This window comes from Myxocyprinus asiaticus, chromosome 6 (genome assembly GCF_019703515.2).
Source record: "Myxocyprinus asiaticus isolate MX2 ecotype Aquarium Trade chromosome 6, UBuf_Myxa_2, whole genome shotgun sequence".
NCBI classification, from domain to species: Eukaryota; Metazoa; Chordata; class Actinopteri; order Cypriniformes; family Catostomidae; genus Myxocyprinus; species Myxocyprinus asiaticus.
In genome coordinates, this window is record NC_059349.1 from 39,134,555 (window position 1) to 39,151,243 (window position 16,689).

The following is a 16,689-nucleotide window of genomic DNA, read 5'->3' on the forward strand; positions in this document are numbered from 1 at the left end:
ATAATATTTATTTCCACAATAAATAATTTCAACTCGTCCCTCTTTTTAAATTGTGGTTACTGTAAGGCACTTAAAATTGAAGTGAATTGGGCCAGTCCATACACATAGTTTCAAAAGTATAGCCACAAGATGTAAACATGATGCATGTTAACATGATTTTAGTGTGACAAAATCACATACAAACCTTATCTGTGTAAAGTTAAATCCAAAATCCAATTTCACAACTTTGTTGTCATGACAACGAAACCCTGTAATCCTGGTATGGGATAATACTCTACACTAGTACACAATTTAATCAAACTAAAATCATGCTAAAATCTATGTATTTACGTCTTGTGGCTGTAATCTTGATACTATGTGTATTTATTACTTCCTTTGTAATTGCTTTACTAAAATGGCATCTTTTTAATAATCAATGGGCAAGTTTAAATTATTTTTATCAAATGAGCTTGAGATTCGCCGTAAATGTTTGCCGGTAGTGGTGAACCTGCACCAAACCTTTGGCAACAATAGACAATTTGCTGTGGCAAATCAGTGGCAAATTTGCAATGAACATTTTGGGGTCATCCTGGAAAAATATGAACAAAACTATGACCCAGAATACATTAAATACAAGTTACTGATTTGGTATGGTGTTGGGTCGCCACTTGAACGTTAAATCTAGGTCCTGAAGCCAAACCAGTTGAGAACCACTTGTTTAACGTTGTGTTCATACTAAGTAGGTCTATAGGTTTGACTCTATCTCACGCTGCTCTAATCCTCCAGTCTTTATGCCTAGAAATACAAGATATCTTACCCTCTCTCTCTTTTTAGCAACCCACTCTCTCATTCAATCTATCTTGCTCTCTCTCTCCCTTGCTCTCTCACACACACACACATTGACACACCTAATCCCACCCCCTAAAGCTCTCTAGACCCTGTAACTCTCCTCTTTTACCCGTGTGCAGGGGATTCATACGGGGGCCTCAGGACTTGGTCTTATCTGTTCTGGGTGGCGGGGGTCACAGGTCCTTTCTAATTTAATTGCATGAATTAATTAGTTGATTTGTACTATATATCTCCCTATTTAAGCATTGAAACATGAAGTGGAACCTAATGTTCCTTGGGCTCCTCCTGACCTTCGGGCAGCTGTCATGGGGCCAGAAGGGTATGGACATCCCTGAGTACGATGGAAAGGACCGGGTTCATGACCTTAATGTCAAGAATTACAAGTCTGTGATGAAGAAATATGACGTGATGGTGGTGTACTACCATGAGCAAGTAGGATCCAGCAAAGTCGCCCAGAAACAGTTCCAGATTGAGGAGCTAGCCCTTGAGGTGGGTTTGACTAAGAATTGGCCATTGTAGGGGAAAGGGGAGGGGTAATTAATGGTAGCACCTGGACCCAGTGTAAATGTGGACAATTGGGAACAGTGGATGTTAAAGGCGTGGCATTGAAGATCCTTTCAGAAGGACATCTGTGAGGCTTTCAGGCAAGCATAATATCTGTCAGAATATTAAATCACTTTCACCATTAAATGCACGGGCGTTTTGCCAAACGCTATTACATCGGGTCATTAGCGACCCGACACTTATATCTATCATAAATGGATCAACAAAATGCCCAGATAGAGTAAACTTTTTAAAGCATTTTTAGGAATTAGAAAATAATAGAATATAAAACATTCTGTTATGTTTTGGTGTTTTATTTTTCATATATCAAAGAGATGATGCAACAAATGACAGAACGGGATTCATTACTTCCACGCTGAAACATTTTGAGACTCAACTGGCTGTCAAATGCATACTGAGCTACACTTAATGCATAAGCTGCACATAAGTTACACATATGTGTATTTGAGTCTAAACAGACGTGCAACTCACAGAATTATAGTAGTACATCCAAATATCAACAGTCATATCATATTGTTCATGCCCATGTTGCTTATTTTTCAGACAGCAATATCAAATGTAAATCAAGTCAATCACCTTGAGTAACAAATAACATGTATAATATGTATGTGTACATGCATATGAGATATTGATAATTCACCACCATTGTGTAGAAAATCAACATGATATAGTAGTAATTTGTATGAATATGGCTCACATTTCTCTTGTAATAAACAAAGAAATAGATATTCTGTGATAGTAAACAAATAGAAATGAAAGAATCATTTAAAATATGATTTATAGAAGTGGAAATATATATTGCGACACGATTACAAATCTTGGGTCATTAAAGACTTTTTACTTTTTTGATAACTAAACAATTTGAAAGAAATGTATATATATATATATATATATATATATATATATATATATATATATAGCAATTTTATTTATTTTAGGGTTAAAGCTTTCAAACTGCACTGAAAAATAGAGCCATGGAATTCATGATCATGGAAATTGTCAATTAGTGCATTAGATGAAGGTTGTCAAATCTGGTGTTGCTGCAGATAGATAAACAGTACATGAGGCATGCTAGCATGCTAAAATTGTAGTCGTGACACCAGCAGAAGTATTAATTGGGGGTTTACACATTGTGTTGGGTAAAATTTCAATAAGAACAGAATTTGTCTGCTAAAATTGGATGAGAAAGAGCTGGTATCAGTGTAATTAAACATTTGTTGGAAAATTGCTATGTAAAGCTAATGGAAATGTTTCAGGTTTGAGTTTGAGTCAGGGCTAATACAAACCACAAAGAGTGAGTCAGTTTAAGTAAATAAACTACAAATTCAGGTGCAACTGGCAGACATGGCTTGTTCATTATTAGATAAGATGCTCTGCAGCACACTGCAAAACATGCAATGAAACAAAAAATAAAGGAGTAGGTTTGCATGTACTGTAAGAACCACAGGCCTTGCTAAAAGCATATAACTGCTTGTTACACAGTGAAATTTCTTCCTTGCATGTGGTCTCTCCTTTAGTTTAACTTTTGTTTAGTTCAGGATGAAGATGTAAAACATTCAAATCCTTCATAGGATCCCACAGGTAGATTTAAATAGCATAGATAATTTTCAACGGTAAACATCCTTTTATAACATATTTTAAGGCAGCTGTTTGATTACATCCATACAGCTGTTTACATTTATCAAAAATGTGTTCTAGCTGTTGCTGTGATTCATTTGGTGTTGCTTCTTGTAGATTTAGAAACTCTTCAGGGATTGGATGAGGGTAAAGAGTGAAAACATTGACTCTAGTTGGTCAAGCAACAGAGTGGTATCACGTCCTCATGGTTTGCTGACTTTGAGGATAAGACAGCACTGCTTCGCTGAGTCAAATGCTACCTCACATGCACAAGCACACACAACACTCACTCACATAGTCATAATTTTAAGTAGGGATGATATGGACATGTCCCTACCATCGAAAATGTCCCGACCAACATTTGGGCAATTTTACAACACTGAAAATACTTTACCTTTTTACTATGTGTTACAAACCCATTTAGGTCTAGGGGAATTAGGGTGCAGCATTTAAAACACTGTGCATATACTGGGAAGCAGTATATTTTCATTTTAACAACTATTAAATATCCTTAGTATAATTATTAATGTGTGCATTTTCGCCCTACCTCTTGTGAATGCCAAAGCTCTATCCTCCTCATAATTTTGTTTATTTTGTGGCCATTTTGCACATGTAAATTGTTAATTTACCATTTGTTTAGATTTCCATTTGTTTAATGGTGGATAATACATTTGACAGAATGCCACTTTATGTCAAAAAAAAAAAAAAAAAAATCCTTTGGATATTATTTTCTTGAGGTAAATCTTCTTGAAAAAGAAAACATTTTATTTTGACCCATTAATCATAGGTTTATCATATTGCATATCACTGCATGTTATCCAAGTTTATCGCATATCACCGTGCAGTCCTGGTCAGTTCTTAATTTGTTTGTACTTTTGAAATTCTTAAAACAAAAAGGCTAATTTTTAATATGGTGGGCCAGAGAAATAAGAAATGAGACTTGTTATATGAGGTAAGGTAATAATGTTAATTTGCCATTTTGAATATTATTCTTGTTGTATGTCCCTGTCAACTTTCAAACCAAACGTACGCCCTTGCTCACTCACACATCTATACATACAGAATTAGAGACAGTAGTGGGTCAAAGGACATAGTTTCAAAAAGTTTGTGTACTGGTATTTTCACAAAAGGCACATACTGTACTGTACATACACATACATTATCTTTTAATTGTTGATACATAATTAATGTTCTTGAAACATGTTGTTTGAATGTGGTTGTTTTGGATTTGTATGAGGTGCTGAGTTTAAATGCCTTGTGCTGAAATAACCATTTCTGTCACATTCAGTTCAAAAGATGAAAACAAGTATGAAAAAGCAGGAATTTTCAAATGTCACCTGTTTATACGTTCAAGTTGAGATCTAAATCTTAATCATAGGTCTAAATTTGAATGTGAGCAGCTCTAATCTAAATGTTACAGCTAAATATAAATGTTAAATCTAAACCTGAATGTAGAACTAAACATTTAGCCAATAGGCAAATGTGATGCCCCTGGGCGATGTCATTGAAAGGCTCATAGAAACAGGAATCAGGAAGAACTGGGCCCTACTTCCCATTAATGATTGATCTTAGTTGTTAAGAGCGTTTTCTATGAGCGATTTTACAATCTGTTTAGGCTTACAATGCTTTTGGGGAACAAGGCCCTGGGCAGCTATTTATAGCATGTCGATTTTTACTTCCAGCATCTGATAGTTCTGCTCATATGTTCTTAAAGGGTTAAATTCACAGTAATCCTATCGATAATAGCAAACATAGAGCTGTATGCCACATGAATTTAAGTCAAACTAATCAGCATTTTTTTTATATATATTTGAGGAGACTACTGGGACTATCTGGGTGGCTGAAACACTTATTACTCTTATCACCAGCCTTGAAATCTTAGACTGTTTAACCCCGATTGAGGACAATTACTAATAAGTAACAATATAGATTTCTCTGTAGCTTTGTTTGAGGCTTTACTGTGGATCCCATGGAAAAGTACTCCATCAGAGCCAGGGGAATGTGGAACCTGTTACACCAGCCATGAGAACACTGTGGACTATGGCATCTATGTGCAGAAAAATGCTGATGCGTCTTGCAGTATATTTGCACCAGGAGCATGAGCTCAGATGGGTCATTTTTTTCAAAGGAATTTGTTTTTCTAGTTTTACCGCTGTAGGTTTTCACTTGGATTTGTTGACATGCAGACATGGAGATACCAAAACCAATGCTAAAAAAATATAACACAATGTTAGATAATATATGAAGCATATTTGAAGCATCAAGCCTTTTATTTTCTTATTCAAGATCAAACACATGCAATGAGTCACATGTTCTTGCAACACAGAGTTTCAGCAACTGTGTGTATCATGCTATACGTAGCACATTGTGTAAATCATCCAGCTGTCAGCTAATGGCCCCTGCTGATTAATAACATTATTTAGGGCTTGAGGGAGAAGCCCTGCAAGTTATAGGTAACACTATATTAGATAGTGTAAGAGGAAACTGATGAGCTATGAACAAACATATTAAATGCATCCTCTGGCCATGTATAAGAACCTCCAGGAAGACAACAATTCCTCTTCAATAATTATCCCACCCCAATTTTAAACTGCCACATCAGCTGTGATGTGCACAATGCCATGAGCAATTCTAAGCCAACATATCAGATAACTCATAAGCATAAGCATTTTCCACCTGTCACTGAGAACTCAGGTTATGCCATCGTTTAGCCATGCTGTCACCTTTTGGATTCAAATGTAATTGTTGAGAATGTTGGGTGTGTGTGTCACTGAGCAAACCTCTTGACAAGACAAGAGATATTTATTGAGTGTCCCTTAGGAATTAGCAGAGGTAATGTGAGCAATTGTAGGTCTAAATATACAGTGCACTGTTGGATGAATTTAATCTTAGTTAGGAAGTAAATAACAGTTTATTTTCATTATGAAGGAATTGGCCACATTAATGGAAAGTTCACCCAAAAATGGAAATTCTGTCATCATTTATTCACACTCATGTCATTCCAAATTCCTATGACATGCTTTACTCTGTGGAACAGAAATACAATAGATTTTAGGCAGTATGTTAGTCTCAGTCACCATTCACTATCATTGCATCTTTTTTCCTTAAAAAATACTTTTGTTGGTGTAACCTAATGTGTTCACTATAGTGTTACCTCGCAATAAGTTTTGGGTCCCCTAGCAATAGTTTGTGTTTTCTCGCAATACGCTTTGCATTCCCTCACAATAAGTTTAGCATTCACAATAGTTTGGGTTCCCTCGCAATAATTTTTGCATTCCCTCACAATAATTTGGGTTCCCTCGCAATAAGTTTTGCGTTCCCTCGCAATAGTTTGTGATCCCTCGCAATAAGTTTTGCCTTCCCTCACAATAGTTTTGCGTGCCCTCGCAATAGTTTTCGTTCCCTCGCAATAAGATTGCATTCCCTCACAATAAGTTTTGTGTTCCCTCGCAATAGTTTGCATTCCCTCACAATAGTTTGGGTTCCCTCACAATAACTTTTGCATTCCCTCACAATAGTTTAGTGTGCCCTCGCAATAAGTTTTGCATTCCCTCACAATAAGTTTTGCGTTCCCTCACAATAAGTTTTGCATTCCCTCACAATAGTTTAGTGTGCCCTCGCAATAGTTGCCGTGCCCTCGCAGTAAGTTCTGCATTCCCTCACAATAGTTTGGGTTCCCTCGCAATAAGTTTTGCGTTCCCTCGCAATAAGTTTTGCGTTCCCTCACAATAAGTTCTGCATTCCCTCACAATAGTTTGTGTTCCCTCGCAATAAGTTCTGCATTCCCTCACAATAGTTTGTGTTCCCTCACAATAAGTTCTGCATTCCCTCACAATAGTTTGGGTTCCCTCGCAATAAGTTTTGCGTTCCCTCGCAATAAGTTTTGCGTTCCCTCACAATAAGTTCTGCATTCCCTCACAATAGTTTGGGTTCCCTCGCAATAAGTTTTGCATTCCCTCACAATAATTTGTGTTCCCTCACAATAAGTTTTGCGTTCCCTCACAATACATTTGGCATTCCCTCACAATAGTTTAGTGTGCCCTCGCAATAGTTGCCATGCCCTCGCAGTAAGTTTTGCATTCCCTCACAATAGTTTGGGTTCCCTTGCAATAAGTTCTTTCGTTCCCTCACAATAAGTTTTGCGTTCCCTCACAATAAGTTCTGCATTCCCTCACAATAGTTTAGTGTGCCCTCGCAATAGTTGCCATGCCCTCGCAGTAAGTTTTGCATTCCCTCACAATAGTTTGGGTTCCCTTGCAATAAGTTCTTTCGTTCCCTCGCAATAAGTTTTGCGTTCCCTCACAATAAGTTCTGCATTCCCTCACAATAGTTTGGGTTCCCTCGCAATAAGTTTTGCATTCCCTCACAATAATTTGTGTTCCCTCACAATAAGTTTTGCGTTCCCTCACAATAAGTTTTGCATTCCCTCACAATAGTTTAGTGTGCCCTCGCAATAGTTGCTATGCCCTCGGAGTAAGTTCTGCATTCCCTCACAATAGTTTGGGTTCCCTCGCAGTAAGTTCTGCATTCCCTCACAATAGTTTGCGTTCCCTCGCAATAAGTTTTGCGTTCCCTCACAATAAGTTTTGCATTCCCTCACAATAGTTTGCGTTCCCTCGCAATAAGTTTTGCGTTCCCTCGCAATAAGTTTTGCATTCCCTCACAATAGTTTGGGTTCCCTCACAATAATTTGTGTTCCCTCACAATAAGTTTTGCGTTCCCTCACAATAAGTTTTGCATTCCCTCACAATAGTTTGGGTTCCCTCGCAATAAGTTTTGCATTCCCTCACAATAATTTGTGTTCCCTCACAATAAGTTTTGCGTTCCCTCACAATAAGTTTTGCATTCCCTCACAATAGTTTAGTGTGCCCTCGCAATAGTTGCCATGCCCTCGCAGTAAGTTCTGCATTCCCTCACAATAGTTTGGGTTCCCTCGCAATAAGTTTTGCATTCCCTCACAATAATTTGTGTTCCCTCACAATAAGTTTTGCGTTCCCTCACAATAAGTTTTGCATTCCCTCACAATAGTTTAGTGTGCCCTCGCAATAGTTGCCATGCCCTCGCAGTAAGTTCTGCATTCCCTCACAATAGTTTGGGTTCCCTCGCAATAAGTTCTTTCGTTCCCTCGCAATAAGTTTTGCGTTCCCTCACAATAAGTTCTGCATTCCCTCACAATAGTTTGTGTTCCCTCGCAATACGTTTTGCATTCCCTCACAATAATTTGTGTTCCCTCACAATAAGTTTTGCGTTCCCTCACAATAAGTTCTGCATTCCCTCACAATAGTTTGGGTTCCCTCGCAATAAGTTTTGCGTTCCCTCACAATAAGTTCTGCATTCCCTCACAATAGTTTGGGTTCCCTCACAACAAGTTTTGCGTTCCCTCGCAATAAGTTTAGCATTCCCTCACAATAGTTTGGGTTCCCTCACAATAAGTTTTGCATTCCCTCAAAATAGTTTGGGTTCCCTCTCAATAAGTTTTGCATTCCCTCACAATAGTTTGGGTTCCCTCTCAATAAGTTTTGCATTCCCTCACAATAGTTTGGGTTCCCTCACAATAAGTTTTGCGTTCCCTCACAATAGTTTAGTATGCCCTCGCAATAGTTTGCATTCCCACGCAATACGTTTTGCGTTCCGTCACAATAAGTTTTGCATTCTATCGCAATAGTTTTAATTTAACAAATGATATGAGTATGGTTAAAGTGTGTGTCAAACTCATTAATTGGCTCTTTAGAGGCCCTGTGGATGTTGTGTATGTAATGTGGTAACACAATCCTGCTGAATCAACAGTAGCCCAGTGCTGATGTAATTTTATGTGAGTTATAACAGCTTGAGGTTGCTTGTGTGCTTGCTGCTCCCTGGGCAGATGGGAGTACAGGAGGTTCAAGCATGAAATCTGCAGTGTTGGCTTAGAGGACTGTGTGCTGGGCGCAGTACTGTACCTGTCAGCGGATCCCAGGAACCTGAACGTCACCACCACCTTGCCAAAATAGTCCTGGTTGGTCTGTGCAGTAGCGCTAATTATAGAGGTATCTGCTGTCATAGCTGTTTTTGGCACAGGCCACTATAATGCTCCATAACAAAATATCTGCTTTCTGCCCTTACAGAAACTAGTCTATGTTCTACTAGTATGTTCTCATTTCCATGACCAGGCATGGCGAAACTAGTTTCTTGTTTCGATTTCCTAACAAAATAACAAATATTCATGTTAGCTAAAAAATATGAATTGGGACACAGAGTGAACCCTGTAATAGAGCGGTCTCTGCATTCTCAATTCTACTTTTGGGAAGCCATTATTTTTGAAGCCATCTTTAGATTTGTTTGATATATTGTGAAAATTGTGTCACTTACTTGGCAGTTTACTTACTGTTTACTTATCATTTTCATTTTCTTTTTTTCTTTCTTTTCAAACCCATGCCAATCAGTTATACAGAAGTAGGAGCTGTATGGTGGGTGGGGCTATAGAGTCACAGTTTTATCCCAGAAGAAATCTACAGGCATAGATCACCCAAATGAAAATTCTGTTATCATTTACTCACCCTCATGTTGTTTCAGACATGTATGACTTTGTGTTGTTTGGAAAAAAGATGCAATGACAAGGAATGGTGACTGAGAATTACATTCTGCCTAACATCTCATTTTGTGTTCTGTGGTGGAATGAAAGTCATATGGACTTGGAACAACATGAGGATGAGTGAATGATGACAGAATTATAATTTTTGGTTGAACTATCCCTAACTTTCCCTAAGTCCATGCTATTTACTGGGGTTCAAAATGTCCACATTGAAAATCTGGGATTCAAAATATAATTTAAACTTGGAATTAAACAAAGCTGTAGGATTTTTAAAATTTTAAACAAAGTAAAATATTTAAGTTTTGCATTATTTCTAGATCACATTTTAAAAACAAATTTGTGACATTGATTATGTATATCTAAAACTCCTTTGCATGCAATGTTAAATTCTATTGAAGCACACAAGATGCACTTTGAAGCATTTTCAATTCATGTTGGATAATGTTTCATGTTGTCATTAAAGCAAAATACAAAATAATAATAATAAAAATAATAATAATCTGAAATTCATGTTAATTTTTCAATTAAACTTTCCCTCAAATCATTATGGTGATAATATAATTTGTAATGAAAAAACAATTTAAGTATATAAATGCAAAATTTCACTCAAGAAGCATTTTCACTCTGAACTGCACTGTACTTTCACACAAAATATGTTTTATAAAATACATTTTCTTTGACTCTCCCAGGCTGGGCATACTTTCTCTTTCATATAAGGGCTTTTAATGATAAATGGCTGTTATCATAGATTTGATCATAGTTTATGAGATGTTGTTTTAGCACTTTTCTATTAAAGACACATTTAATTAGAATATTCTGATATGGAAGGATGCAAAGAAGAGTAATGTACTGGATCAAACGATCCTTCCTTCCTCTATTCCTACTCTAATTTGTCATAAGCAAACTCTCTCCCTGCGCTTCAGTGCAAATATCTTCTCTTGTTGACTCATTGTTTCCATAGATTACCTAATGCAGCTGTGGTCTATTTGGCCTTAAACCTTTAGCTGAGTTGAACATAAGACATCCCTCTATGGATGCTAGCATGTTACACTTATTCACTAGTTTGATAAGAAACACCTGAAATAATCCTGAAAATGAAAGACACTAAAATTCTGACGATTATGATCAGACACAGGAAATAACAGAAAATCTAGGCCTATCCCTCAAATATTGCTGCTATTATTTCACAAACTTTTTTTTCTTTTTTTGTCAAACAGACTTTGATAAACCTCAGACACAGAAAAGGTTAGATCTTTAGCCACTCAGATTGAATAAACTGAAAAAAACAACAACATTTAGACTTCAATATTTCTAACTACATTTATGGGAATATTTCTATTGTATTTATCACAACATTCTAATAAAAGCTTAAAGCAATCATAGTGGCATACGTTTACAATTTAGGAGGGAGATCTTTTGTTTAGCATTGGACAGTAAAATAACACCTGTAAGTGAAACACTAGTTACTTAATACCTCTACTTAATTATTTAGAAAATATTCAAAGTGAGAGGTGTTTATAGGCATTTGTTTTATGTCTTTCACATTTTGTGCTTGGAGAACTGTTCTTAAGGTTGGGTGCACCTGTCACCACCCCAACACCCTGTTAATTCATCTGAACAGGCACACTAGACACTCTGCCAGTTCTCCATGCCAACCGCTTTCCCATGTAGCGCTGTGATAGGTGGAGGCAGCTGTCTGTCAAAAGGGTCAAGTTTCACACCGATTTAGAAAGTGCAGGGGCAGCGCTCTTGATGACCGGCTTTTATGGTTGTAAGACTGTGGAGGAAACTAACTACAGTTCTTACAGCATACCCTGAAATATCCATGCAGGCAAAAAACAAATGCGCTTATCCCAGGCTGTTTTTACACTCAAATACCAAACCTTTCAAACCTATCTCTCTCAGGTTGGAAATGAAAACATAATGCTGTGCTGACAGGAAGCGAACATTTGTGCTTGGTGACCAAATAAGCTCAAAACAACAAGTCACCTTGCCTTGCAGTTTCCATATATTAAAAGGAACTGCTCAAGAACGCCTTCTCAATTCAATGCAATATTATTTTATGTCAACGGTGTACTTCCACCAAGGTGCATTTATGCAATTCACACCCAGATCATAAGCTTAAAAGGAAACTGTTCACACAAACAAAATATTCTATTTCATTTGAAGAAGCTGAAGGGCACTGAAGTTAAAAATAATGTGTTTTGTTACATAGCTTGCTGCTCAAGTCCTGGAGGACCTAGACGACGAGGACATTGGAATTGGCCTACTCGATGAGAAGAAAGACCGTGCTGTTGCAAAGAAACTAGGTAATGTGCATTCAAGAAATACTCAAATATGACCATGATATACACTCACCGAGCACTTTATTAGGAACACTATGGTCCTAATAAAGTAAAAAATGTGATCTTCTGCTGTTGTTGCTCATCCACCTCAAGGTTCGACGTGTTGTGCATTCTGAGATGCTATTCTGCTCACTACAATTGTACAGAGTGGTTATCGGAGTTACTGTTGCCCTTCTGTCAGCTCTGTTCGGACAGCAGAGAAAAACAATGCTTGACACAAATAATAAAATACAACTAACCATATAGCTGGGCATAGTTATTGGAGAGCAAAAATAATTAGGCTTAACTTTTAAAACGATGAAGAAATTGTTCCCATATCTTGTTGTTGTTGTCAAAGACTGTGCATCCAAACAAACTCTAGTATTTCAGCACAAATTCATCTGTCACTTGGTAAGCTGGTCAAATAAGGGGGATGCCAAAATGGACAGGTTGCATAACTCATCCTAAACCATGAAAAAACTATGCAAGGAAAATTTAAACTAGAGCCCAGACTAAATTAAATACGGATTCACCTGCATGTTAAGAGGATAAACATGGTTTGTGCTGACCACAATCTGACTGGCTTAATAAATATAATGAGTAATAATAATAAATTTCCATGGTTCATTGAATGGAATGGATTGGATTCATTGAATGGATTTTTGTTTACATTAGTACACTAATCAATTTTGGTAGTGTTAGGACATCCCTTGATGTAATATCTGTGTACTGAAGCAAAACCGAATGAGAACCACTGATAAATATTACATAATCTTTTCAATACTAAAAAATACTCTGTTTTTAAATACTCTTGTTACATTACTTGACTAGGGAAGCCAGTAAAAGAGCAACCATGACATCTGGTGGACATTTCATATACAATTAGAAATTTCCAGAGGTTCTCACAGCTTCATTCCATCTCTGTTCTCTTCAGGTCTGGATGAGGCTGACAGTATTTATATCTTCATTGAGGATGAAGTCATTGAGTATGATGGAGAGCTTGCTGCGGACACACTGGTGGAGTTCCTCTATGATGTGCGTGAAAAATGAGTGCTAATTTAAACCTGGTACTTCTTCTGGACTATTTGATCTTCTTCCATCTAAGAATTCATTGATTCAGTTTTTCTTAATTCACTTCCTGCACTTTTCCCACTTGTTCTCCTTCTTGTATATTTACACTTGGTCTACAGTGTCAGCAATCTGTTTTACTGTCATTCCCCCTTTCTCTGTTTGTCTCTTGTCCCAGGTCATTGAGGATCCAGTTGAGATCATTGATAATATGCGTGAGTTGAAAGGTTTCCATAATATTGAGGAGGATATCAAGCTGGTGGGCTTCTTCAAGAGTGCAAAATCTGACCGTACGTATCTAGACGGCCCCCACAATCAGTCGTTCACTCATATGACTAAATTAGATAAGTAGGTGAATAGTTAAAGTAGTTCACTGGTGGTCTTGTGATTTTAGACTACCATGCTTTTGAGGACGCAGCAGAAGAGTTCCATCCACACATGAAGTTCTTTGCCACCTTTAGCCCAAAGGTATAATGTTGTCTTAATTTTTGCAAACCTGTGTAAAAACAATAGAAATCTATAGACACTTCGGCAGTTTTACTTAAGCACAATTTGAATGAATTAATTCACTTTTAGCACTCTATTACTTCTCTAAGACTGGTGTAATAATATGTGGAGTCCACTGTGCTTAAAAATAATAGCAGCTATTACAATTAGTGGTACAGCAATATATTACACTGTAGTCAAATTAAAGGAATAGTTTACCCAAAAAATGAAAATTCTACCATAATTTATTCACCATAATGTTGTTCCAAAATGACTTTCTTTTTTAAATAGAACACAAAAGAAAAAATGTTAATGAATATTCTAGTCCATCTATTCAATATAATGGTGGTTGATAGTGACTCACTTCAATGCAAGCACACAAAATTATGCATGCATGTATGGACTACTTTTATTGTACTTTTGTGTGCTTTTTTTAAAGAAATATTTCAGGTTCAACACAAGTTAAGCTCAATCGACAGCATTTGTGGCATTATGTTGATTACCACAAAAAATTATTTTGACTCGTCCTTCCTTTTCTTTAAAAAACAAAAAGAGCAAAATGAGGTTACAGTGAGGCACTATTTTTGGATTGTTTAAAGGCAGAATTGATTTTATAAAAGCATTGCATTAATTATATTTTATAAATCTTAACTTTTACGGTTGTTTTAGAGTTTTTAAGGTTTACAGTCTTCATCATGGAAATGAAGTTGTAAAGTTGGATATAACTTTACACAGAAAAGTTTAGTAAGCAATTTTATCACCCTAAAAGCATGTTAACACACATATTGTTTTATTTTTTTTCCCCCTTTTTCACCCAATTTGGAATGCCCAATTCCCTATGCGCTTTTAAGTCCTTGTGGTCACGTAGTGATTTGCCTCAATCTGGGTGGTGGAGGACGAATCCCAGCTGCCTCTGCGTCTGAGACCGCCAACCTGCGCATCTTATCACATGGCTTGTTGAGTGTGTTGCCACGGGGCTTCACGCCACCCACTGCGGCATCCACACTCAACTCACCATGCACCCCACCGAGAACGAACCACATTATAGTGACCACGAGGAAGTTACCCCATGTGACTCTACCCTCCCTAGCAACTGGGCCAACTTGGTTGCTTAGGAGACCTGCCTGGAGTCACTCAGCACATCCTGGGATTCGAACTAGCGAGCTCCAGGGGTGGTAGCCAGAGTCTTTTACCACTGAGCTACCCAGGCCCCCCACGCATATTTTTTATGCCTTGTGGCTATACTTTTGAAACACTGAGTATTTTAACATTTACGGATTAACCCCCATTCACTTCCATTGTAAGTGCCTCACTGTAACCCAGATTTGTACTTTTCTTAAAAGAAAACAAGGAACAAGTCGAGGTAATCAACATTATGCCATAAATGCTTTTGATTGAGCTTAACTTGCATTGAACCTGGAATATTCCTTTAAACTTTGAAGGGAGTCACTATCAACTGCCATTGTATGAAATAGATGGACCAGGATTTTCGTGAAAAAAAGAAATTGTGTGTGTGTTTTGCATCAGAAAGTAAGTCATAAGGGTTTGGAACGACATGATAGTAAGTAAATGATGACATAATTTTCATTCTGGATGAACTATCCCTTCAAAAGGTTTGTTAAACATGCAAAAGTGTTTTTAAGAACAATATTTTATTTCTACAAAGGTCAATTTACCCTGAAGTTGTAAACCCTAAACTTGGATATACCTGTTCAGTGCTCTTTCTCCTACTGATCAACACCATGCACATAAAACCAAGTCTTACCCTATTTGTAGGTTGCTAAGAGTCTAGACTTAAAGTTGAATGAGGTGGACTTCTATGAGCCCTTCATGGATGATCCCATTGTCATCCCTGGTAAACCCTACACCGAAGAAGAACTTGTTGAATTCATTGAGGACAATGAAAGGTGTGTTAACTGATGTGAAAAATGCTTTAAAATGAGAAATAAAACCAAGAATGTATATTGATGAAAACTTCTCCACAGGCCAACACTGAGGAAAATGCAGCCACACAACATGTATGAGATCTGGGTAAGGTGATCTCTGCAAATCACATACTGTGTCAGTGAATCAACGCAAAGTTAGATATGCCTTAAACATTCTAATTTTATTCTTCAAATCTAGTATATTCTTAAAATAATATATTAGCAACCTATCTTTTGATAAACTAATCTACAGTATATTATATTCTTAGCAAAAGGCAAGGTATGTAATTTGTGCACCGCTAGCGACACCAAATGGAATAACAATAATAATGAGAAGTTTCAGAAAAAATATAATCTATAACAAGTTTGAAATATTCCCTTGTCTTCCACTGTACAGACAGTGAGCCCCACTTCAAGCTCATGACATTGGTAGAGCCAATTATGGTATGCCTGGCCCAGTCCAACCACTCAAGACAAATTGCAATTCCATTTAATGCCACCAGTGATGCGGAAATTACACTCTTCACCTTTAAACATATTCCGATATGTGATCTCATGATTTGTAATTACTAACAATAGTTTAAAAAAGATCTCACTCTTTGTGTACTTAACAATGATCTTCTGACAGGAGGATGCTTTGGATGGCGAGCATATCATTGCTTTCGCTGAGGAGGGTGACCCAGGTATAGACTTGAATGGACTGGACATTGAATAAAGGAATCTGTATTAAGCATTTATTGATAAAGGCCACTCTTTTTGTAAAGCATAATGCAACTTTATCTCACTTTATTTTGTCTAACATTTTCCTATGCTTCTTTTAGATGGCTTTGAATTCCTTGAAATTGTGAAGGAGGTGGCAGAGGATAACAAAGACAATCCCGACCTGAGCATCATCTGGATCGACCCTGATGACTTTCCCCTGGTAACCCTATGAGTTTTACTGCAAAATAAAAAAAAAAAGAAGCAAAATTGGGAAAATGAATGTTCAGTTTGTTAAACAAATGTGATCAGTGTACAAGCAGTGTATATCTTTGTGACCTGCAGCTTGTCCCTTACTGGGAGAAGACCTTCGACATTGACCTGTCCTCACCTCAGATTGGCGTGGTGGAGGTTGATGATGTGAGTTTCCCAGGGAGACTGGTCTGGTGTTCAGCACAGTGGGATTTTGTTACTAAAGACTGCCTTTTGAGATATCACAACTGAGATGTTGTATCTTCTGCAGGCTGAGAGTATCTGGTTGGAGATGGATGATGATGATAACATGCCAACAGCAAAAGAGCTTGAGGATTGGCTGGAGGATGTGCTA

The 16,689-nt window shown here is 37.3% G+C and overlaps 1 protein-coding gene across 1 annotated transcript in view; it reads left to right on the top strand.

Moving 5' to 3' along the window:
• Positions 1 to 920: 920 nt before the first annotated feature.
• casq1a (calsequestrin 1a) overlaps positions 921 to 16,689 on the top strand; it is a 17,188-nt gene continuing 1,419 nt past the window's right edge. The window contains exons 1-11 of the mRNA XM_051700979.1: positions 921 to 1,317; positions 11,796 to 11,889; positions 12,839 to 12,939; positions 13,151 to 13,262; positions 13,367 to 13,440; positions 15,235 to 15,365; positions 15,444 to 15,489; positions 16,012 to 16,066; positions 16,205 to 16,305; positions 16,428 to 16,502; positions 16,606 to 16,689. The exon at positions 16,606 to 16,689 is cut by the window's right edge and continues 1,419 nt beyond it. Coding sequence (XP_051556939.1) covers positions 1,081 to 1,317; positions 11,796 to 11,889; positions 12,839 to 12,939; positions 13,151 to 13,262; positions 13,367 to 13,440; positions 15,235 to 15,365; positions 15,444 to 15,489; positions 16,012 to 16,066; positions 16,205 to 16,305; positions 16,428 to 16,502; positions 16,606 to 16,689 — 1,110 coding nt within the window. The 5' untranslated portion in view covers positions 921 to 1,080. The remainder of the gene's footprint in view (positions 1,318 to 11,795; positions 11,890 to 12,838; positions 12,940 to 13,150; positions 13,263 to 13,366; positions 13,441 to 15,234; positions 15,366 to 15,443; positions 15,490 to 16,011; positions 16,067 to 16,204; positions 16,306 to 16,427; positions 16,503 to 16,605) is intronic.